At 37.0% G+C, this 25108-nt stretch overlaps 1 protein-coding gene across 1 annotated transcript in view; it reads left to right on the forward strand.

The window, feature by feature from the left end:
- The window catches only part of LOC105439373 (structural maintenance of chromosomes flexible hinge domain-containing protein 1-like), a 42311-nt gene continuing 17203 nt past the window's right edge, over positions 1-25108 (forward strand). The window contains exons 1-18 of the mRNA XM_030987310.1: positions 1-40; positions 1182-1288; positions 4320-4402; positions 4948-5058; positions 8128-8205; positions 8977-9096; positions 9840-9984; positions 10578-10750; positions 13473-13618; positions 14668-14805; positions 15490-15646; positions 17393-17606; positions 18412-18541; positions 18872-19111; positions 19776-19901; positions 20641-20723; positions 21822-21958; positions 22540-22728. Of these exons, the coding sequence (XP_030843170.1) occupies positions 4989-5058; positions 8128-8205; positions 8977-9096; positions 9840-9984; positions 10578-10750; positions 13473-13618; positions 14668-14805; positions 15490-15646; positions 17393-17606; positions 18412-18541; positions 18872-19111; positions 19776-19901; positions 20641-20723; positions 21822-21958; positions 22540-22728 (2146 nt within the window). The 5' untranslated portion in view covers positions 1-40; positions 1182-1288; positions 4320-4402; positions 4948-4988. The remainder of the gene's footprint in view (positions 41-1181; positions 1289-4319; positions 4403-4947; positions 5059-8127; positions 8206-8976; positions 9097-9839; positions 9985-10577; positions 10751-13472; positions 13619-14667; positions 14806-15489; positions 15647-17392; positions 17607-18411; positions 18542-18871; positions 19112-19775; positions 19902-20640; positions 20724-21821; positions 21959-22539; positions 22729-25108) is intronic.

Below are 25108 nucleotides of genomic sequence, written 5' to 3' on the forward strand. Positions count from 1 at the left end.
GTCGCTGTTTGCAACGGGAGGAGAGTTCGAAATTGAGCAGGTATGACAAACTCAGTTACATCATTTATACATTTTCTCTGCATTCATCGTGCCATAACTAAAGCTATGGTCATAAATCAGAGCAGCGACCGACCGATCAGTAGCATGCTCGGTCGCTGCTGGAATTTAGGCATCGCCTAGCGATTAGGTCGGTGCCCGGGCGGCGACTGCCCAGGCACCGAGCGTATTTTGGGCGGCGAGTGAAAAGTGAGCAGGCGCCGCCCAAATTTTAACTCCGCGCTAAAACTTCAGCGGCGACCGAGCGATGCCCTAAAAACGAGCGGTGCCTTGGCGGCCGCCGCTCGGTGGTCGGACAGCTGCCGGGCAGAATTGGTTAAAAACTCGCCGCTCGGCCGCCGAGCAGGCTACTTTTGGGTAATGTGACCATAGCATTAGGGAACAAAATAATTGGTCTACTAAAGATTGGCATCTGTGCTGCAGGAATGTTCGGTACGATATGATTTTGATCTAACCTTCAATTTTCCATAGACCTCAACTTGACTCATGTGAGGCTTAGTATTTGGTGGGTCAATTTAAGATTATTTGTAGTCAGTCATTAGATAACCAATACCTCAATATCTGTGAGATGCATTTAAGCAGCACTAAATGCGCATAGTGATCTAAATCTGCCCTAACGGGTTACTTCTGCAGTTAGTACATTGGCATTAAATGTAGACAGGTCAGCAAACCGTGTAACTATTCAAAACCATTGGTGACATTGGACCAGTTGATGTTATCTGCTGCGTAAATCTATCTAGATCCAAATGTTAAACAGTGCCAAAATGATCAGATACAACTTTGCCCTTATTTTCGAAAGCATTCAAAGCTAAGCCTGGTACTATTTTGCTGATTGATGGAAAGTCAAGTGTCAACCTCTCAATTTTTTTATAAATTACTATAACTATTTAACAAAATACAGGATCATTTCTTTCTTCAGGAAATGATAGAGAGAAATCAATTTCATAAAGAAAAGTTTTTGTTATACTTTATTTTAGTTACAGCATGATGGTGAATTGTACAGGACGGAGAAGTTGCTGTTTTGCACTCTATAATCAGCAAACTAACTCTCAAGCACTAAACAATTGAGGATAAGGACCTTTGCTTCTTTGAACTTATTTTCATTTCTCCTCTCTACTTGGTAGGAGCCTAGATTGTTGTACAACGAGACAAAGAGCTACCATCTCAGGAGGCTGGACAGGTTAGCTGATGAGGGCCAGATAAAGAAGGCCATCGATGATGAAGAAGGAAAGTAAGTACTAATGACTTGATGAGGACCATTCACGTTTCCATCTTTCTATTTGCTTAATGTATTTCAAGGTATTCTCTATGTTTATTCAGTTATAATGGAGATAAAATATTTCTCTTCTCTTGCACAAATAATTTAAGTCTTTCATTTAACTTCTTAGTCGGATTTAAATACAAAAACAAATAACCTAACCCCAAAAACATTGCAACAAAAGGTTTTTCAACGGTCTACGTAAGATAGTGTTTGACATCAGAAACAACATAATACAATTCTAAGAAAATCGGACACCCGGAAAGAGGTGATTCTCAAAATGACGTCCAAGATGACCACCAATACCTTAAAGGGATACTTAACTTCTGTTTTCAGACCTTCAAAGTGCATAGTTATTGCTCTTATTCTTATCTATGACATTTCTAGTGCCCTTTGAGGACCTACAATTGCTATGAAGGTAATTTTAGACCCCAAAATGTGTGAAATTTAGCCCATATAGCTCAGTTTTTTAGTCTCATTTGACAACGCCCCCTATGTCAGCAGCCTAACATGTTAGCCTATGGACTTTTACCCCAAAATCGTTAAAAATTCTTTTTTTTTTGTTTAAACGAAAAGCACATCCACCTCGACGTACGTTATTACTAGCTCTTTCATTGGAACCCTCATGTCTCATTGACTTTTGAAAGTTCACCCACCGTAATTTCATCAAAATAGGTCGCAAGCTCGCCATTGCCTAAATAACACATGTACAACAGGTCGAACTTTGGACTCAATTAACCACGCGATTGTAAGGTTATAAGTCAAACACACGAAGGATAAGATGCATGAATTATCATAGATCAGTTCTGATTTGTTCATTGTGTCCATTTCATCCAACCCCCACCGTAATTTTTCCATTTAGTAGAGGCAAGCATTTTGCCGACGGGGGGGGGGGGGGGGGGGGGCTGGGTAGTAGTATCTTGGTTTGTATAATTTCATTTTTCTTTGTATATTTATGTTCTTGTTTTTGATTTTTTGTTTTTTTAATATTTCATATGTTATGATAATATGTGTTATCTTATAATTGTACATGTAATTTTTATATTGCGCACGGACCAACAGAAGAACAGCCTTTGGCTGAAGTTGGTGCCGTGCAAAAATAAAATAAACTGAACTGAACTGAACTGATATTCTACTGCGCTGCAATAGCTCGTTAATGCTGTGCTATACATACTTTATGAACAAGTGAGTTTTCAGTTTTGATTTAAAATTATCTAGTGATGGGGCTTTCCTTATTTCTAGTGATAATTTATTCCATAATCTAGGGGCAGCACAAAGAAATGTCCGGTCCCCGAGGGTTACTTTGGTTTTACATGGGGGTATTTGCAACATAATGTGTCTTGTGTACTACGAAGGTTACGACCATGAGTTTGAGACTTGATATGCAAGAATTTAGTAACGAAACTAGGAGTTTGACCATTTAGAGCTTTGTAGACTATCATTAATATTTTAAATGTAATTCTCAATTCTCATCCAAAAAATGGAATATAGGTGTTTAACAGGTGTTAAATATGACCAGATGCTAAATATTTATCCCTTTCTTTGCTATTCTATTTAAGGATCAGTATAATGCTATGTTCTTTCATTGTTCTCAAAATCGAGGGTATACTTAATATGGTTATCTCCATCTCGTTTGAAAGAAAAAAAGTCTGGTTATGGAGATGTTTATGATGATGAAAATGTAAATGTACTACACGAGTTTGTTTTTAACAGAATGGGATCCATGATGGTAAATTGACCAGTGACCCAAACAGAAGATCTACTAGGACCCAAAACTTCTTCTTCTAGTCACCTATTTAGGAAAACGAAAGCCATCTTGAATGCTAACATAATTTACCAAAGTTATAAATTGCATTTATATATATATATATATATATATATACTAAACTCACATTTTCAAGAAATAACGTAAGACATTTGTTATGTGATTATACGGAAACTTTTTTTGGAGATTTTAGGGATTATACTTTTATTTTTGACGCCATCTTGGATTTGAATGATTCTTGTCTGCTGCGAGACAACGAAACTTGTATCTGCCCCCAAAGGGGGGATATACACCAATGACATATACTGCGGCTGATATAATGATTCGATACTGTTTTCAAATGCCGCAGGCCATCTTGGACGGCAAAGTGGTGGAAAATGTAAATCACTTTTCATCTAAGTTACCATGTCCTATGTTTTGTATTCATACAGTGCCAGCAACCAAATTAGTGAGCACAGTAGCAACGATATCACAAAACTTTTCTGCATAAAGCTACAAGATTTTTTTGTATAGGTCTGTCAATGAAAATCCATACCTGTATGTACCGGTTATTTTGGACACCTTCATGGAATTTTCATCACCCCAAAAACTGGTATCGAGGCCGAAATTACACTTCTTAGATAGATTTATCACAATAATCGATTTATGGCTACTTTTAGTTTCGATTTTTGGATTACATAATGGTGGCCCTCATAAGGCTACTCTAAACTTTAATGAACATCCTGACCTCTACAACCCATTTTAATCTTGCTAATCATAGCTTGAGGCCATATAGTGGACGACATCTTGGATTTCTCGGTTTCCTGGTGGCCATAACCCATTAAAAGTAGTACGAATGGAGTCTACAACCCTCTAAACCTAGATTAAGACACCAACATTATATCCCTAAGATGGATATATCATGATGTATGCCCAATTTAAGGTATTGGCGGCCATCTTGGACGCCATTTGGAAAATCACCACTTTTCGGGGGCCGGTTTTCTTACATTTTCAGTATGTTGTTTCTGATATCACATACTACCGGAAACCATTGAAAAACCTTAGTTTCTGTTAACCTGATTTTATTTTCTTTCAGCAAGATTTTGTACAGCACTTCAAAGCAGCAATACAGTAAACAAATGTTACAGTAAACTGTGGGCACTAACATAGACAGAAAAGTAGAGATTATGAAAGCGTATTCTTAAGCGAGTCTGTCATAGGAATTGAGAAAAACATTTTGTGTGCTCTTCTCCTTACCAGACTTCCAGAGGTTCTTGTCATATCTTGGCCTAAGGCAAATGAGGTCCATGCAGGAGAGAAACGACCAGCTGGGAAACTCATAGGTCAGTGCATAATGTCATGGCATTGCCAGAGACTGCCAAGAATTGCAAGATGTATTTTGTGCAAAATCACTTAATGGTGGACAAAAATGATGATAACAGTATTCCATTCTTAATTGGTGCTGACATGCACGTTTTTTCTTTCAATGATGCATGACAAGTTATATAGAGAGGAAATAATCAAATTTCTCAGGACTTAAACATTTAAAGCAGGATACGAAGATTTAGAGACATTTAGAACAGTTTTTCTAAATTTTCTTTAAAATGTGCTTTTATAGAATTAATACATTCTTCAGGGGATGGCCTTGAAATCATGGAATTAACACATATGTTTTACGGGGATGTTTTCAGAACCATACCCAGTTACAGGAACGAGGTTCATAAGAGGCTCAACAATAAAAATCAGCCATGGCTTTATCAGTCTTTGGTCAGTTTGGAGTTGTTACTTGGTTTGGCCGTGAGACTGGGATATAAGACTCCTGGAAACTGGCCCCTGGTTCGTTTGTACCTTTCATACCATATTGCCCATTTTGTTTGTTTGTGTACAGGTGAAATCAAAGCTGAGATCCACAACAGGAAAGGTCAGTCCATGTCAAGGCTTCCTGGAGTTCAGCATAACTCTAAGAAACTCATGGTGGAGTTGAAGATCATTTGGCATTGTGAGTAAACACAATCAAAAATGCAATCGACATCCAATAAATTACCTTTATTCTACATATGATTGCAGGGCCCTTAGTGAGAACAATATCAATACACTCTACATCTCCTGCCATCACCGAGTTTATACCTAAGGTTACAAATGCCTGTGATAATAAAGAAACAATTATTAGCCTGTCTTCAGATCTTAGCAAAGCAATTGATTATCTTGATCACACAGTGTTATTAAACAAATTGGAATCTTATGGTTATAGAGAAATTACATTGAAGGTCTAAAAACTTTGTTAGTAATCGGAAAATATATTTACTGGGTGTAAGCCACAAATATGTTTAAATAATTAAAATTTCTCCCAGGAAGCATTACATTTATTAAAACAATTGTTGTACTCGAAAAATATGAGTCACAGACAATGGAAGTAAGAAGTGGAGTGCCCCAAGGCTCAATTATAGGACCATTATGATTTCTTTTATATGTAAATGATATTTGCAATGTTTCAAAAGTGCTAGAACTGATATTAATTGCAGATGTGGTTTTGTCTCATCAAGATATTGTATTCCTTCAAGATATGGTAAATGCAGAATTTGATAAACTGGTTGAGTGGTTATATATATATTTAAATTTGCAATCAATATTTCTTTTTAAAAAATGCACCCCCAAAATCAATTGTTACTCAAATAAAAGTTAAAGGTGAGTTCTGGTAATGCGATTGCATTGTGAAAGAAAAGGTATGAAATGGATAAAAAAAATGTTGATCATGTAGCATGTAAGTATTGGTGTGCACTGCAAGCTTCTGGAGTTATCAAAATCATAATAAATTTGGCCCAGTCTTGGTAAAGTAACAAGCACATGTATATGGGACTACACAAATGGTGTCGGGGCTACCTACCTTGATTTCCTTATCTTTCTATGCTCATTACTCAGCCATTATACATTTTCTTCCAAAATTGTTTGGCACATGACATTTATTTGTAATCTTGAAAATTCAGTGTAAGTTTCGTTGATTCTATGACAATTTATTTTCATTTTTTTTACCAGAACTTAAGTTTATCTTTAAGGAATCTTTTATTGTACAAGTCAAACATTTAATATTTTTAGGAGTCACAATTGGTGATAATTAGATTGGAAAGAACACACTGTAGTAATCTGCAATATATGAGCTGAACATGTTGGTGTATTTTATAAATTGATTTTTTTCCCTAAAGAAATATTGATGATTTTATATAACATATTGATATCGCACCACTTGTATGGACAATTATAATAATTACATCGCACAGCCAATACCTTGTCCCTCTTTTTTTACAACCTTAAACTTTTAAGAGTATGCGATATCTATATATATCTATGTGCAATTTGTATGTATTTGTGCTTTAAATTTGTTTTACCACATACTACTTTTAAACTATTTTGAACTCAATACAAATATTCATGGCTGCCAGACCAGGTATTTAAATAATTGTCATATTCCAGGGGTAAGGACATTAGTTTCCCAAAATACAATTTTCTTAAGGGGCCCAAACATTTGGAATGATATACCTGTAGAAATTAGACTGAGCCCATCGCTGAATAGTTTTAACAGATTATGTAAATTATATTTATAACAACAAAACTCAAAATTGCATTAACCTATAACTTTAATTTTTCATCAGAAAGATCAATAAGTGCGTGTTTGTGTGTATGGGAAAGAGTGCATGTGTGGACATAATGTCCCTTTTTCCCTTTCTATTAAAGAAATAATTATTTAAATAATGTACATAGTTATTTTGATACAAAGCATGGCTTTCCTGCCTTGTCTCCAAATACCGTCAGAAATGTACATAACCCCCTTGTTCTTCTCCACTAAGTGTTATTAGACACGCCGGCCGAGACATCTGGAACTCTTTGCCCATTGAAATAAGAAACCTTAGGACATTGTATTCATTTAAGGAGGCGGTTAAAACTATGTTATTGTCTAAGTATTGATCCTGTCGTGTGTAATTCTACTGTATTAAAGATAAACTCCAGTTCTGGTAAAAAAAATAAATAATAATAATTCTCACAGAATCAAACGAAACTTACACTGAATGTTCAAGATTACAAATAAATGACATGTGTTACATAATTTTGGAAGAAAATGTATACTGGCTGAGTAATGAGCATAGAAAGACAAGGAAATGAAGGTAGTACTAGCCCCGACACCATGTGTGTTGTCCCATATAAAGCTCTTTGTGTACAGTGCTTGTTACTTTACCAAGACTCGGTCAAATTTATTATGATTTTGATGACTCCAGAACCTTGCAGCGCACACCAATACTTACATGCTACATGATCAACTGTTTCTGATCCTTTCCACACCTTTTCTTTTACAATGCAATCGCATTACCAGTACTAAAGTTTATCTTTAATGTTCGTGTGTACAGTGACTGTACATTCAACAATGATGTGTAATCGTCCATGACCTAGCATCGTTTATCCATCCATGAATGAACCTGCATTGAATCAGCAGATGAATTAGATTTATTGTATTATTACCAACGCTCCTTCTCTCCCCTTTCCTTTTCTTCTCTGCAAGTCATTTTTTAAAAATTGTTATTGTTGTATCTAAGTTGAGGGCAGCGGGCACGTCAAGCTACTTTGCTTATTTCTGTAGCCCTCCTGCATCAAATGTATGTTAATTATGTATTCAATACATTTGTTTAATTTCTTTTAGTATCTGTATAAAATTATATACACTTAAAATATTGAATCAACCAATATTATGTTTATGAAAATGTATGATGAAAAAAAAGAAAAATGATGTAGACACAAATAAATCAAATCAAATCAAATCAAAGTATAGAATAAATCTTTTGAGGCTCCCCTACGTAAACAAGACTTATTATTATTATCATTAATATCATATTTTGTTTTATCAATTCTCTGAAAGGGATCAGTAAGGTTTTGGTTATTCATTTTGAGTGACAGTGTGCATATATATTACACTTTATGGCAGATTTATTTCTCATATAATAAAAACTGAAAAATTAAAGTTTAATAGCAAAATTATACTAATTTATTAAGAAATTCTTTATCATTGTTTTCATCCTTGCAGCCGATTGCGGTGACAAGGTGATAGTAACCCACATGGGTCAACATCACAAGACATGGGCATACTCCTTCAAACAGATGGGTAAGAAAGTCATATAGATACATACCTGCAGAGGAACAGTGATAACAGATAACAAACATAATGTTAGATAACAAACATAATTCTCATCCTCCAATGAGATGACTGGTTTCACAGTCCAAGTTTATAATTATACAATAACTTTCATACCTCAGTTCCACCACCAAACTGACTCCACACCGACCCACCGATCTTTGGCCTTTCAGGGTGACATAATTTCTGTTTGGCAGGTGTCAGTCTTTAATCGGTCTCATTGATTTGACTGCGATATTACAAAGTTTATATTATACAATAAATTTCATACCTCAGTTCCACCACCAAACTGACTCCACACCGACCCACCGATTTTGGGCCTTTCAGGGTGACATCATTTCTGTTTGGCAGGTGTCAGTCTTTTATCGGTCTCATTGATTTGACTGGGATATTACAAAGAGGGTCACGGGCCCGTTTCATAAAACTTGTTATTAATAGCAAATTAGAATAACTGTTATTAGCTACTGAAACTGTGGCATCTCGTTGGCTGAGAGTTAATGTGTCAGAGTATTTTAGCATTTCTTATTGATAACATTAAGTTTTATGAAACAGGACCCAGGTTGAAAATGTTAAGAGTCTATAGGCAAATGGGTTTTTGGGGGGTCTTGACTTAAAATTGTGGGGCTCATATACACAGGGACCTTACATTTTTTAACCTTGAACACATATACCCTTCTTTACATTGAAGCAAATGAGTGAAGTTTCAAAGATTAAACTGCACCTCTGTTTTAATTGGTTTAGACATTGTCGGGAACATAGGTCCCCATACCCTGATCCTGCAGGCAGTACTCAGGGATGAAGGAGCTACTGACCTCGGAGGACGCCCTCTGCCATGTCACAAGATCAAGTTCACAAGTACAGGTGAGTCTGAAGTTGTTTTTTTGTCCTATTATACTTTCATTTCATGTGCTGACTTCCAGGAAGGGTGTTAAGTCCAAGCTATTCTGTCACATACGTTACCTTCCACATCTAAGATTTTGGTATAACCTATGTCTGTATCAAGCCGATAGCTTTACGAGAGCTTGAATCAGACAACACATCAAATAAAGATGCTTATTTTTGTGTCAATTAGTGTTCACGATTCCATAATATATTTCAATAATACTTGGTTATGTTTTCGGACAAACCTTTCACTTGCCCTTATACAGACCTAGCATAACACCCTTTTCACTTTCAGTAGGTGATTTTTTTTCTTAGATCAAAATTTGAAGCACCCTTAATTCTTGAAAATACTATCCATTTTTCATGAAACTGAAGATGCTGTAAACAATAGAAGGTGCTTCAATTTTGTTCAGTAATATTCTAATCCGGACCTCAAATGTCATATTTTGTGAGGAAAATGTCGGAAATGCATCCAAAGTGACAGAGGATGGAAACAAAGGACAAGTCTGTGGGGGGGGGGGGGGGGGAGTAAATATTGGCCTGAAATATCTGGAACTTGCTATTCTATGATATCAAGAATCTTGATGGTAATCATTTTTTGAATTAAATCAGTATTGGTACACAAAACAAATCAAATTATAGTATACTGTATTTGCAATAGGTTAGGCATCAAGTATTTGGATTGATATCAATGCTTGTTCATTGTGCTTTTTTTTTTATAGAGGGCCCATCAAGCAAGTTTAGCATTGATATCCTGGATCCGCCGTTCAGGGTAGACGTCCCATTCAACATCCCTCTTCTGCTACAAGACGAGTTCAATAATCCCACCAAGCCAACGCCTAACCTCAAACCAGTACTCGAAGCGAGGTATACAATTTTAGATAGATTTCTTCGTCAGCATTTAGGATTTAGTATTGTAATTATCTAATCTAATTATTATTCACAATGTCATCACCCGATCTCAAAGCAATGTAAACTGATCAGGTTTGTCTACCAAAATTTTAAAAATCTGAATTGTCATTATGCAATCAAATACGCTGTCAGATTCTCAAACAAAATTTAAGTACATGCGCTAGCCTTATGAGTGAAATCTATTTTGGGGGAATTGCCATTGTTTAATTAACTCTAGTACTTAATAATCAACAGTTCATAATTTAGAGAAACAAGATTAAGATACAGGGGTTAAGAATATGCCATATGAAAATGGTGGAATATAGAATAAAGAGGAAATTGGGAAGATAATAAGGGGAGGAAAAGAAGGAAGGGCAGCATAAAAATTGAAAGAGTAATGAAATGCTAATAGATTCGGACATTATTATGTAGTAGGCAAACAGAGAAGAAATGGAGGCTATTTAAGAATCGTAAGAAGACCTATTTGTAGAAGTTTTAAAAGGAAGTGTAGTATCAGATTATGAAGAAATACGGAGGGAAGCTAAAAGATTTCTCTTTTCTTTCTGTAGTGGCCTTGTCATGAGCTATGAGAAGGTGGAAATCGAGGGCAACTCTCTTATAGTGAAAGAAGTGAAGGCATCCGGGGTCGTTGGATCGGCTCAAGGAAAGAAGTTCAACATGACCGTGACGATACCTGGACTGGAGATCCCCACTCAACAACTAAAGATCAGAATCTTGCCCGGTAAGCAATGGCAGGTCACTTGTTCAGGTGTGAAGTTGTTAGGAGAGAGAGTTTAGCTGGTAGACGATAGACTGCTGGTGATGTTTGATTCGGGTGATGACGCAATTAGAATGATAATGATGATGATGTTGAGGATGGTGAAGATGATGATGATGTTGAGGATGGTGATGATGATGATGATGATGCTGGTGATGATGATGATGACGGTGACGCCAATTATGTTGTTCATGATGAGGATGATACAGATGAGAATTATGATGGTACTGAATCCGATGTTCTTTGGCAAGATATTGAACTTAATTTGCTAAATATATAATAAATGAGATGATAATGAAAATAATAGTCACATTTGTATAGTGCTTAAAGTAGCTGTACGAAGATATATCACAACATGGGCAAATTACACAGGCAAGGAAAGCTTATATCATTGAGAACACGAACCATTTGCTTCAAAGTTGTGTAAAGTTCAATTAAACACTTCAGTTGCTTTTTCCAAGACCCTTCTCACAACTTCAAATCATGGCCTGAAATTGAAATATACGGTTACTGAATCATGACTTCACAATTGGGTCAGGGAGCCGGAGCCGGCGCTATCAAGTACACATACATAGATTTTACACGTGCAAGGTTGCATAGTGAAACTGGACTAACAGTCTTTCAAATTCAAGTAATTAAACTTAAAAATTGCCTATTTAATATGCCATACGTATAATGTAAGAATGAGTAATGCATTCCGATTTTTCGAAATATCTTTTTATTTTTATGTTATTTGTTGAGACGTCATCGTAAAATGCGGATGATTATGAAGATGATATTCTATGCAGTTCAATCTCTGCTATCAATCCTGAGACTGAAAATTATTATTGATTGATTGATTGATACATTTTATTTCAAATTCAGTAAAAAAAAACACTAAAAAACAGGGTATAAACATTTACAATGTACATATAAAATTAACTTAAATATGTGAAATAGAGTAATAACATTTAAATACAAATAGTTGGAAAATGAAATAGGGTATATCAGTAAAAGCCTATGTGGCTTGACAAGTTGATACATCCATTACAAAGAATGAAAAACATTTATATATATTTCAGGTAGCTGACGGTTACATACTAAATTACATTTAACTTAAACATACTGAGACAGTAAATAGCGCTGGTACTTATTTTTAAAAGAATTTCCAAATTGAGTATTACGTATTAAGGGGGATAATGTATTCCATATAATTGGAACAACGAACCGAGTAGACTTAAAAAGAGAGTGAGATGTGACCTTTGATTGATGGAATAACTGGTTGTGTCTAGTATTATAATTGTGGACATGGACATTTAAAGAAAACATATTCATCAAGTATTCCGGTAATGTATCTAAAAAGTAACGATGCATAAGTATACCCATTTTTAATCTATTAATATCAAAAACGTTCAACGTTTTAAATTTGTAAAAATATGGTTGTGATGGGGCCAGATCATCTGCATTTGAGCAAATGCGTATTGCCTTTTTTTTTTAAGACGGTGTAATTTAATTAATTTTGAAGGATAAGGATTAGCCCAGACAATAATACAATACATAACATGGGGTAAAATAAAGGCATTATACATCAAAAATAAAATTCGTAAAGGAATAAAGTGTCTCATGGGACAAAGTAAACCAATATTGCGAGAAATTTTCGAACAAGTATAATTAATGTGAGGATCCCATGATAAATGTTCGTCTAACACAATTCCTAAATATGTAATTGTTGAACAATTCTCTATTTTAGTAGTATTAATAAAAATGGATATATCATTATAAACGTCTGACTTATTTTGGGGATTACGGAACATAACATATTTAGTTTTCAGAACATTCAATGATAATTTATTACATAAAAGCCAAGAATGCACACATTTTAAATGAATATTAATTGCATTAATCAAGAAAGAAAAGTCTGAGTGTGAAGCTACAAGAGTAGTATCGTCTGCAAATAATACATAATGTAAGAAAGGTGTACATTTTATTATATCATTAATATAGATTAAGAACAGAAGGGGGCCGAGTATCGTCAGGATCTAATTGTTCTTTTACCAACTCTGGCACACAAATTATAGTGAGGGCGGAGTACCAGATTTGAAAAATTGTTTGATGCACTATTCCGAATACAATCCCCATATTAAGTTTATAATTTACACTGACATTTTGCCGGAAATTTAATATTTTTTTAATAAATGTGAAACTGGTGCCTGGCCTCCGAAATTCCCCGCAGTAGAAGGGCGGCTCGGAGCATGGAACTTCAAAGCCAAGTGGAATGTTACAAATCCCATCGTTACGCTTTAGCACTCACGAATGTATTTGAATAAATTACAAGAGTTTCCACTCCTTTCTTACACCTCCCTGGTTTGGTCTCCCCTTTGCATTGTTACAAGAATGTTTGAGTTTGGAAAGAGTTTAAATCCTTCGCACAGCTACTTCAATACTAGTTTTCTAAGAAATCTACATTATAATTATTAATACCCGTATTCAATTGCTAATCTGCACCTGATAGTGTACATGTTCCGAGTAGTACTTTACTCTTTGGAGGCGCCTTTAGCATGATATGTGCACTTTATTAAGCTAGAGCTCTCTTATGTCTGTGCTGTTGTTGATGTTGTTGGGAGTGGTCGATAATGATGCTGTTGCTGCTTTTGTTGGCAATGTTATTATTATTTACATTTTAGAGCAATACATTTTTTGTCTACAGGTGAGCCACACAAGATCATTGTGCCAACGTTTGAAGGAACTGGTGACCTCTGCATAGAGAATGGCAAAGAGTTTCCTATATCTGTGGAGATCAGAGACAGAGCAGGGAACTTCTCTGTGCACCAAAATATTGAAGTCCAGTGCGAGGTATGAGATATTATTTATTTCCATCACAATAGCAGGTGCGGTTGCACAGGGAGGGGTGACACTCCCCTCTTAAAACAGCTAAGCAAGGAAAGGAAAGTAAAATGAGTAGAAAGAAGGGCTAAAAACAGAAGTTAGAAGTGGACCCAGGGCATTCGCTTATCCGTATATCCGGTCCAGGCCATGCTCCGAGATTTGGTTTGTTTTCAGGTCAGAATTAGCCCTAATTCGTTTTGATTTAAACAAAAGGCCGATGATCGCTTTACACTAGGATATACAAGTTGCAACGTTCAAAAGTACGCCAGAACACAGCTTCAGGTCCATCTGTTAAATCATCATGCTGGCCGTTGCACAATATACAGTGTTTAAAGCTGTTGATTTAAACTGAAGCCCGACGCCAGTGATTGCTGTCGCCTGTCGGCCCATCCCAACTACTGTACTAGTCTTGTATTGACTGATTGTGACAATCAAGTGTTACCTGAGGTACTAGGAATGACATACCAGAATCCGGGACCCTTCTTCAAGAATAGCCACCGGGTCTTTACCTGAGCCATCGAGGGTTTTCATGTGGCGTCAGTACCCCAGAGGCGCCCCCCAAATGATACAATACATAAGTTAAAAAACAAAGAAAAAAAAATTATCAAAAGTTCAAAACATAAGATAACATAAGGACTAACCTGGCTCTTTCAATTGTTGATGTTGTATGATTATCCCAAATGGTCTAAAGAATATATGTAGTGAAAACTAATGTTTTAATATGAAGAATATATGATTTATGGGTAAAAATCTCAATTTGATTTTCTTATTTGCATAAATTACTATAAATATGCAAATGAGTGGATTAAAAAAAAAAAAAACTTCACTTGACATGCATGCGAATTTTCGCGGCGATCGGCCTTTTCACGGCCGAGATCATAGGTGCAGGGGCTTTAGAAGCCCCCCCCCCCCAAGCAATGCAGTTTCAAAATAGCCAAGGCTAGATAGGGTTAAGTGGCAATTATAAAACCTGTACAAATCCATAATCGTCCAACCCTTATTTCTTATTTCATTAGTTTCATGGTGCGGATGGGTTGCCTTCATACAGAGCAGACTGCAGTAACTCAGGAAAGGTTACTCTTACTGGAAACCCTATCTTCATCAAGAACATCTCCAAGAAATCTCACGAGATCACTGCCAAAATTGAACTACCGGTAAGTTGGAAACTTCATAACCGATACTTTGAATGCAACAACTTTTTTTCAAAATGATTTCAACCTCATTATTCTCCAATGCATTACAGTTAAGAATTCCTGTCCATGAATGGATTCATTCCTCCTAACATGTGTTATAAGATAGTGATTATTAAAAATATTGAGATTGATTAAAATAATTGATTGATGAAAAAGCAAGTTATCCTTTTAAGGAGTTTCAGTGGACATATAACTGTACCTCACATTTGAAGGACTACTTGCAGGTCATTTAAAATGTATGTTTGTTGAAGAGTGTTGTTCACCTATATTTTGTTAGAATCGTAGTTATCCTGCCCTGTTATCTGAGCCATTTTACCTCTTATTAATGCATATCAAAACATATATGAACAGAGTTTTTGCTTAATTGAAAAAAGAGCCAAACTGTACTACCGTAGTCAATTTCAATATGGATGAAACATTTACAATGCACATTTCAACATAAAGTCAGAAACTCTTGCGATTTTTTTGTTGCAAATTGTTGATAAGGGCAGACTGAACGTCAATATATTGCAACACCAACAACAAATGGTGTTTTGATTCATTTAGTTTGCGGCATGAACCTATCGCAAATCTGGACCACTTCCAATCTCTGACAAAGTCTCTTGACACGTGAAAATAGTCATCTCTGATTTGATCTTCCCTTAGCACATGAAAGGAGTCAGCTCTGTAGAGAAAGTCATTACCGTCAAACCCAGCTCCAGCGCCTGTAAGATCAAGGTATTCTTCTGTAAAGATGACCCAGTCGAGATAAAACCCCAAGAAGACATTGAGTGGACGGCCGGACAGAATACATCACACATGCGTGAGTAGAGAACAGTTATATTTCAAGGGATATATTATATAGATTATATTATCAATTAGAAACGCTGTTAAAACGATTGATATAGAGCTGATAATATTTAAACATTATATCTGCACAAAGTGTAATGATATTGTTCCCAAAGATACGATTTACAAAGAAGATTTCGTTTGTGTTGATTAAAGGGATTGGGTAACTTTGTCTCAGATTTTGAAACAAAATCCTGGATTTAGCTCATGCTGCAACGATAATTATAATCCTTTAGGTCAGACAGGAACCTCAAGACTTTTACAAGCCGATCGCCTGTCTGATCATCAAGATATTTATGATTGGAAATCGAAATTTCATTTTTCGTTTTCCTAACGGTTTTTATGACACTACAGCCTATTAAGGAAATGGGTATGGTAAAACTGGTCATTCAAAGATTTTTACTTTTTTGAGGCACTTTATGATCATTTTGAAGCGCAATTCGTTTAGGGCTTCAATATAAAACGTATCCGACAGACACTGATAACACATAGGGCCATGCATCGCAGACTCAAGTTTGTTAAACGATGCCTTTAAAGGGCAATTAAACCCTTGTAATAAGTCGATTTGTATGTACGCAGAAAAATGACAGAAAAAGAATGACAACATTTTGAAATTAATTGGACCAATAATAATGAAGTTATGAATAAGTCTATGCGAATCTCAAATTGGTAGTTCGGTCAGTTGATTGTGACGTAGGACGTGGATTTACTCTCCCATTTGCCGTGTATACAAATATCATTAATTTCCGTTTTTCTCGTACCCATGGGGCACTACTCAAAATATATTGTATATAGCATATTAGTATAGGTCCTCTTAAAAGAACAGACCTCTTGAGCAATGCACTTTTGAAAAAATTTAATTTTAGTAATTTGGTGTGTTGGAACAGATGGGAAAGAACTAGTCCGGCACATAACATCCCATTGACATTACTGCTTCAGCAAATTTGAAGTGCTAATTGCAACTTTCAAAAATCATAATTTTTCTAATCTATTCGGATTAAATTGAAACTTTCATCAGTTTGCTTCTCTGATTTTCTGCTTTCTTTAAGAGTAGTCTATTTGGGTTGGATTTCCCTTCAATCCCAATTTATTCAAAAATCAGGAATTGCCAAATGAAGACAGTATACCGACAGGGAAACACAGATTTTCCTAGTTCGACCGATTACCCAATCCTATGTTGTAGTTCTCAAAGCTAAATTAAGATAATACGTTACTGATCCGCTATTGTACATCGAGTTGATGGATGCATTAAAAAGATATGTTTACAAACTCGTCCTCGACTATTGAACACTTTAACACAGATAATCATCAAGTATACTAATTAGATAATGTGACGTTGTGTGTTTAAAAGTGGCAAATGGGAGGTGGAAAAAAGGGTATCTGTGTAACTAACGCCTCTATTAAAGCATACTCACGTATCTGTGTATGAGACTTGTAAAGTATCACCATCAGAAATGTGAGACTTGCTGTGGTGGATTTAAAAAAGGTAGTTTACCACATGTTGATTCAAGGCTATACCGTTATCTAATGAGAGCCTTCTGCAGAAACTTGATTAGTTTGGGTAATCCACCAGCAGTTTATGGATTCTTTTCTTTGTTATCTTATATTTAGTTGTCCTCTTTTGTATGTATTCTTTGTTATTGTTATACTCCTTTTGGAAAGGTTATACAATTTTAAAAAGAATAAAATTAAAAAGTACATTTTATTCTTTGTCTGTTAGGTTTTACTCTGTATGACGAGGGTGAAAACCAGATGAAGATTACGAAGGAACAGGCAAGCAAATTCAAGTTCACCTGGTTACGCACCTTCGACACCTCCACCGTCATGGAGGGGAACTTGCCCCCTATCAAGGTCCCAAAATCGGTGGGAGATATCAAGTTCTGTCAGCTGAGACTCACAGATGGATCGGGCCTGGAGTTTTCCTTCAACATCAAGTGAGTATTGAGTAAAACAGATGCATCTACTTCAACGACGTGAAGATATGACAATCAGGATTGCACTCTGTATTACAAAAGCTTTAAGTGATGACCTACATTAACAAAATACTATTATTTCAGCTGCTTATAGAATATTTATGTGGGCAATCAACAACAAAAGACCTAAAGCCACTGCTATAACTACCCTGTATTTTTTTTAACACATCCTAAGTGAATAAAACTCCACCTAACTAAATTAACAATACAATCAAAACAAGTTTGTATAATATCCGGGAACATTGTTGTTGGTGGGTTTTTAATGGTTAGCAAGGACGCATGATGAGTCAACGGAAGAACATTGACCAAGAAACCAGGAAGTCTAGGGTTCGAAGCCAAGTCGATTCTCTAGTGCCCTTTTTATGCCTCCGCAACGAAGTAGTCAGAGTCATTGTGTTTTGGGGGTTGTCCGTCCGTCCGTACGTACATCTGTACGTCCCGTTCTCGAGATAGTCTTCAATTACCAACTCCCTCTGAGAAGACTTAAATTCGTTGTTCCATTGGTTGCTTACCTTCAAGCATGTACGTGCTCTTAGTAGTCGGGTCAAACAAACCAAAAATGAATGTTTAAAATCTTAACAACTGTTATATTTGCGCTTAGTGCCTAGTACCCTTTGGTAGGGCATAAATCCTCGAAACCGAGTCAATCGGAGAAGACCGTCGGTCCCCTGTTTGCTTCCTTACAATCATGCAAATGCTTTCCAAGCAGTCAGGTAAAACAAACAACCATAAATGTTTGAAATCCTTACAATTGTTATTTTTTCAGGCCAATCCCTGGCGAGGCCAAGCACATCAAGTGTCAAAGCAAAAAAAGTGTAAAGGTGAAGCTTGGAGAGATCTTGGATGGTGATATTGTCGTCCATGTCATTGATGAACATGGGAACATTATAAAGAAGGTAAGAGAATAAAGACGAATAAGTCCTAAGAACATGTTCAATTCATAAAGTTTGTACCATATTGCATTATACATAAGCTGTAGAGCCACTTGAAACATGGATGCTATGCCCGGCTCCAAAGTCAAAGGTACCTTTTTTCAAAGAAATTCTGTAGCATCGTCACTTTACTCATCAAAATTATGTGCCCCATAATTTATTTTGCCGGATAGCTTTTTTTTTTCTTTCAAAAGTTATTTTCAAAATTGAGATAATGCCTTCGATGACAATCAACAGTTCTAAATCGACATGCAGCAATATCATATCACTAAGAATCTCATGTTCCTTCTACAGCTCCCTCATGATTCCCTGAGCAACCTCAGTGTGAAGGCAGAAGATCTAGACACCAAAGTCCTGCAGAAAACCCTTCTACCTAATGTGGGCTTCAGTCTTGGGGATATCAAGTTTGACGGTTCAATAGTAGGGGACAGGCCGGTCTTGGTGAAATACAACGACTTCACAGATCTCATCAGTTTAGAGGTGCTTCCTGGCCAACCGGCGCAGCTGCTTGTGATGGGCTGGATGCCAGAGGAGGTATGGTGGCTAGGGGTTAGATAACACATGCTCCAGTCAGTATTACGACACTTGCTCCAGCCACAATTGCTTTGTGTCAATGTTGTGCAATAACAAAAAATCAACCTAAACCCTAACCCTAAATCTTTGATGAAATAAGTCCAGAAGCAATTGTCACTAGAGAATATGTCGGAGCACCACGCCTCTGGTGACAACTGCTCAGTAGGCCATATCCTACACTTACCTAATTTCTAACGTCATCCCTGGACTAAGCACTATACCTAAGCCTAAACCTAAACCTTACCTAAAACCAAATTGTAACTCTTACCATACATCTTTGATGAAATAAAGCCTGGAACAATGTCTGTCAGATCACCTGGTAGGGGAAGGTTTGGCTGCTGCCTTGGAACTTGGGTATGAGTAATTGTTTGTACGGGGAGTTGAAGGCGCTAAGAAATATGTTTTGGACAATGGAAGGGATGTAGATATTTGTACGCGGTGATTGTAGTGGATGCAGAGACGAATGATTGTTAGATGGTGGTGGTGGAGTAGATGATTACGTTAATAATGTTTGTCATGGTGATCATGTAGTCTGAGGTCATTGAGAATGCTGAGAAAGATAACAATGATGACAAAGAATCCATAAAGTATCAAATATATATATTTGTTCATCTTCTCTTTCAAGACACTGATAGCATATGACGGCGCCATGATCAACAATCCATTGGGCTTTCAAGTTTGTGATAAATCTGGCAATCCTATCTCCGATGTCACCACACCTATCTCACTGCAGTATGACAAGGCATTAAAGGTAAATGTTGTATTTCACCATTTTATTAAATGTCTTCTCACATTTTTAAAGAAGAATGTGAAATTTTCAATGAATCAGTGGTTCCTAATCTTGTTGGCTGTAAAGGCCCAGTCCCATATAGGGGACGCATGGGGTACGCAGTACCCCACCATACTACTACATACATTAAAATAAATATACGGCGGATAGCCCATTTCAGGCCTATTAACAAAATACGCCTGTTCTTACATGGGGTCTGGATAAAAAAGCTATTACATAAAAATCCAATATTTTATACAATCACGGGGAAGTAAAAATTTAAATACAAATACCAAGGCAGCCGCATTGCAAACGCAAGGCCATCGTACTCCCGACGTATGGTCACTGTGGAACCGCTTAACGGCATGGCTACGGCGTGTCTAATTGCTACGGCGAACCTTGAAATGAAAAAAAGTTATAACTCCGCGTTATAATCCCACGGCGACCCGTTCGGCCCGTGGAGATAGGGATACGCCCTAGGGTGACCCTGAGGCCACTGCAGAATATCTGCGGCCGCTGCAGATATCTCTCGATTTCGGGGGCGTATGGCTGCCGTATTTAGCCGTAGAGCAAATGTGACTTAGGTATTACCGGCCCCAACCCCCAATTAACTCACTGACATGCGCCCGCTACGGTGATTCAACTCCGTTACATTATTTTGTGTTTGTTTTTTCTTTTCATGATTGTAACAAGTCTCGTCATCAAATTTTTCTGCATGCAGGTATTGTCAACCGCGTCACTGACAGCAATGCCATTCGAAGGTGGTCAAGTGACTTTCGGGAAACTTACCATATCCGGTCCCTAGTGAGTAGATTTATGTTATCTATGAAGTAGGGTGGTACATTTCAGCAATGTGAAGTGTCATTATTTGATGATTAACCCTGATGGCAGTTGTGCTAAAAAAAAAAGAGTTATACACAATGTTTGCAGACCACTCAAAAAGCAAAACACAAATCTGCTTCTTAAGGAAGCTTAACAAATGTGTGTACTGTAACTGCTAGTGTTTGAGATTGTTTGCATGACCATGTGTGAATGAAAAATGAGTCAGAAATAAATCTTTAAAAACAAGAGGAATTTGCCCCTTCATAATCTACTGCTATGCCATCAGTGACTATACCACCGGGCTACTTTTTTTGTCCAAAGCTCAGCCATTTTACAATATATACTTCCACGAGAGGACGTGACATGACCTTTGGCTAATTTCATGAGGGGCATAACCCTGAAGGAAAATGATCGCCTCCACATCACTAAAGGTACCATAGTTTAACAAGAATTTCGAATAAAGGCAGTATATACATGTATGTGATTTATAATAATAATAATAATCTTTTAAAGTCCATTCCAAATTTTATTAAGTGAAACCGAAAAATAGAAATTCTTTTTGCCCAATTGAGCGCGAGCCCGGCAGCCAGTGAGCGGCGCCAGATCGACGTTGCTCTATCCCTTATTGGTGAACGCCAAACAAGGTAGCAGCAACTCCCGTCTTTTGGTATGACGCGGTCGGGTTCGAACCCACGACCTCCATGTTGTGAGTCGGACGATCTACTGACTGAGCCAACATCTTTGACTGAAGCCGATATCTATTTATCTACTGATGATCATCTGCATCTCACTGTACCGCAAACAATGATGAAGAAGTGATCAATTTGCATGCATATCAAACACGTAATGATGGCATCATCACATGCTGGTGCCTTAAATCGTAGATACACGCAAATTTATAACGACACAATACAGTATGCACTTTACCAAGACACTAAATGTTAGACCTGATGGGAATTGTATATGATCACCTGATGCACAAAGTCAATGGATCAATCACGCAGATTCTTTGTACGACAGATATCAGATAATTTTAGAAACAAACATCTCATCTTTCTCCATTATCTTGTTTCCTGACAGTGGGAAGTACATGCTACATGCAAAGATGTCCATGGAAAGGTCATCCCTAATGAGTTCTGGTCTCGCTGTCCAACTCAAGCCAGATCCCAATAAAGCACGGACTAGGAGTGTCTACATTGCTGGGGATCATTTTCCAGGTTAGTATAGGGGTGAAGCATGATGCCAACGACACGTTGATGATGATGATGATGATGATGATGTTTATGACAATGGTGGTGTAACTACATTAAGCTCTGAAATTGTCTGTGGTAGTGGGGTGATACTGTAACGGCCCTTCATCTTAGAACGGGTCCTGGATGCTGGAGGGCTGGCCTGTCCCTTGCCTCTATCACCGTCATCTGACGAAGAGTTTGCCATCCTGACTAAGGCGAGAGGTTTCTATTTGGCTTGTAGTTTAGAGGCCCGGACGTGGCTCCGTTTTCCTAAAGTATATGGGTGTGGAGATGAGAGGTGTTTTTGGATAGCTGGATGTGTATTCTCTATGAGAGGGTTATATTACGTCAGTCTATGGAGACTCAACTAATTACACGTTATGAAACGATGGATTGTTTAACTGTATACTTTAATAATACAAACATAGGTCAACTTCTCCAACACGTTATCATAGTTAACACCGACACCAATTATCTGGATTAATCTCTGGAAACTGGAACTGATTCAACTGATTTTGTAGGAACTCTATATCTCGATTCCAATCCTTTTTCTTATTTTAGCTCAGTTGGAGCGGAGCGGAGAGTTCGCTATCTAACTACGAGAGCCAGCGTCGAACTAACGAAGTCACCGTACAACACCGCTATTTATAGTCTCCGAGAGCTGCTTAACGCATGGTGCGTCCGTAATCGCGCTCTGAACGCTTACGCCCCAAAAGCTTACTACGCCCTCTACGTTTTCTGCAAGATAGCTACCTGTAACGGACTGGTTCGTTACAATACTGTTGAACTCCTCCAAGGGGATTCACCTTTTAACTTTACGATCTCCCGAGAAAACCCACACTATCACACAATAAGTTAGTATAATTAAATATCGGCGATTTAATATGGATAATCAAAACAAATAATCAAGGTCCAAATAATAATTTGGGCATACAAAAAATACGCACAACTTACAAATGTCAAAGGGAGCGGATAGCTCTCTTAGGCGTCAATAATCAACACATAAATAACAGTGATCATTGGATCAAACGGGAGCAATCAATCTCCTGTATATAACATTAAGCAATACAATAATAAACATGATTAACTCGTTACGAGGAAATAAGAAGCTCACCTCGAGGTTATTCACCGTCACGATCAAATGAATACACAAATATACAATCATACACCAACAACAAGTATCAATCAAGGGCGTTTTCCTATCATTCTTTCATTTCATGTGCTGACTTCCAGGAAGGATGTTAATTCCGAGCTATTTTGTCACATACATTACCCGCCACATCTAAGATTTCAGTATATCTGATGTCTGTATCAAACTGATGGCCATACAAGAGCTTAAATCAGACAAAACATCGTATAACATGATATATTCATTTGTAAAGCGCAATAACTATATGGATATATTCTACTGCGCTGCAAGTGCTCGTAAATGCTGTGCTATATTTATTATATGAACAAGTGAATTTTCAGTCTTGATTTAAAATTATCTAATGATGGGGCTTTCCTTATGGGCAGCACAAAGAAATGACTGGTCTCCGAGGGTTACTTTGGTTTTATATGGGGGTATTTGTAACATAAATGTGTCTTGTGTACTACAAAGGTTACGTCCGAGAGTTTGAGACTTGATATGAGACAATTCAGTAACATAACTAGGAGTTTGACCATTTAGAGCTTTGTAAACTATCATTAATATTTTTAATGTGATTCTCTGGCGAACTGGCAACCAGTGCAGTTCCTTTAGAAGTGGGGTTATTAGAGAGAATTTTAGAAGGCTTCAAATTAGTCGTGCACATGTATGTGAACCCCCTGCAACTTGGAAGTTTGTGAGTTTGGCAATCCATACAATAAACTATTACATTAATCTAGTTTACTAGTGACACATGCGTGCATGATAGTATTTAAGAATGCGTCTCAAATTATAAATCATTAAATAGGCTGATTTGCATATTTTAGTAATATGTGAATCCATATTCAGGTGGGTATCAAATAAGAACACACCTAAGTTTCTAACTGTATCAGATGGGGTTATGGTGGAGTCACCAACTGATACACTACGCGATCTGAATTTAGCAACCTTGGCTTGGAGTACCAATGACCAAAAGTTCTGTTTTTTTATCATTTAACATCAACTTGTTTTGCCACATCCAAATTCTAATATAAACAACTCATTTTTCTAATTCAGAAATACAATGATCTTCAGCCGGTGTGTTAGGACAGAAAGACAAGTATAATTGAGTGTCGCCTGCGTAGCAGTGACAACTAATACTAGGAAACTCCGTATGGATATTTTTAAGGAGTCTGCTTGTATATAATGCAAACAACAGAGGGCCTAAACGCGACCCTTGAGGGACACCAAAAGGCACATTGAATACATCAGAGACAACGTTATCAATTTCATTTTTCTGTTTTCTATCTGAAAAGTAGGATTCAATCCATTTGATAACCTTGCCATCAATTCTAAAATGGCTTCTTAGAGTTTTCAGTTAACATGAAAAATATCGTGTCAAAAGCACTGCTCATATCAAAGAGAAGCAGTAGACTTATCTTCTGGTTGTCCATTGACATAAAATAAGAAGATCACTTTTGATCCTAAGGAGTGCTGTTTTAGTACGTTGAAATTTTCGGTATCCCGATTGATTAAACGGCAAGAGTGACTGATGTTCAATGTGCTCAATAATACGGACTTTTAAATTTGCACGTCGACAGCTTTGACTGCAACATGTGACGTCATTTTAAGGCACTGCGCAAGCGTCACGTCGTCTCAGTCGGCGATCGAGAATGCGTCAACCTTGATTTTCCTAAATCTAGTACGGTACTATAGTATATGCCGCGTGTGCATAAAATATACAGTTCCTCAGGTAGACAAAGGAACATCCCTTTCCTGCTACTATGTAAAAATGTGTAGAACAGGTGTCACATGCATATTCACCTGTTCGACACATGTTTAAATAATAGCAGTGAAGGGATGTTTACCACAGCAATAGGCCATTTTCATAATGTAATCAAATTTAATGCATAAGTGTTTGTGAAGTGTCTCAATACAAATGATTTCATTTACCTGATAAGAATATTAGTATTTCAATAGACGGAATCCGAACTGCATACATTAATTGTTGCCAGGTAGGACAAACATTA

Source organism: Strongylocentrotus purpuratus, unplaced genomic scaffold (assembly GCF_000002235.5).
Source record: "Strongylocentrotus purpuratus isolate Spur 01 unplaced genomic scaffold, Spur_5.0 spur5_contig_839, whole genome shotgun sequence".
Lineage (NCBI taxonomy): Eukaryota > Metazoa > Echinodermata > Echinoidea > Camarodonta > Strongylocentrotidae > Strongylocentrotus > Strongylocentrotus purpuratus.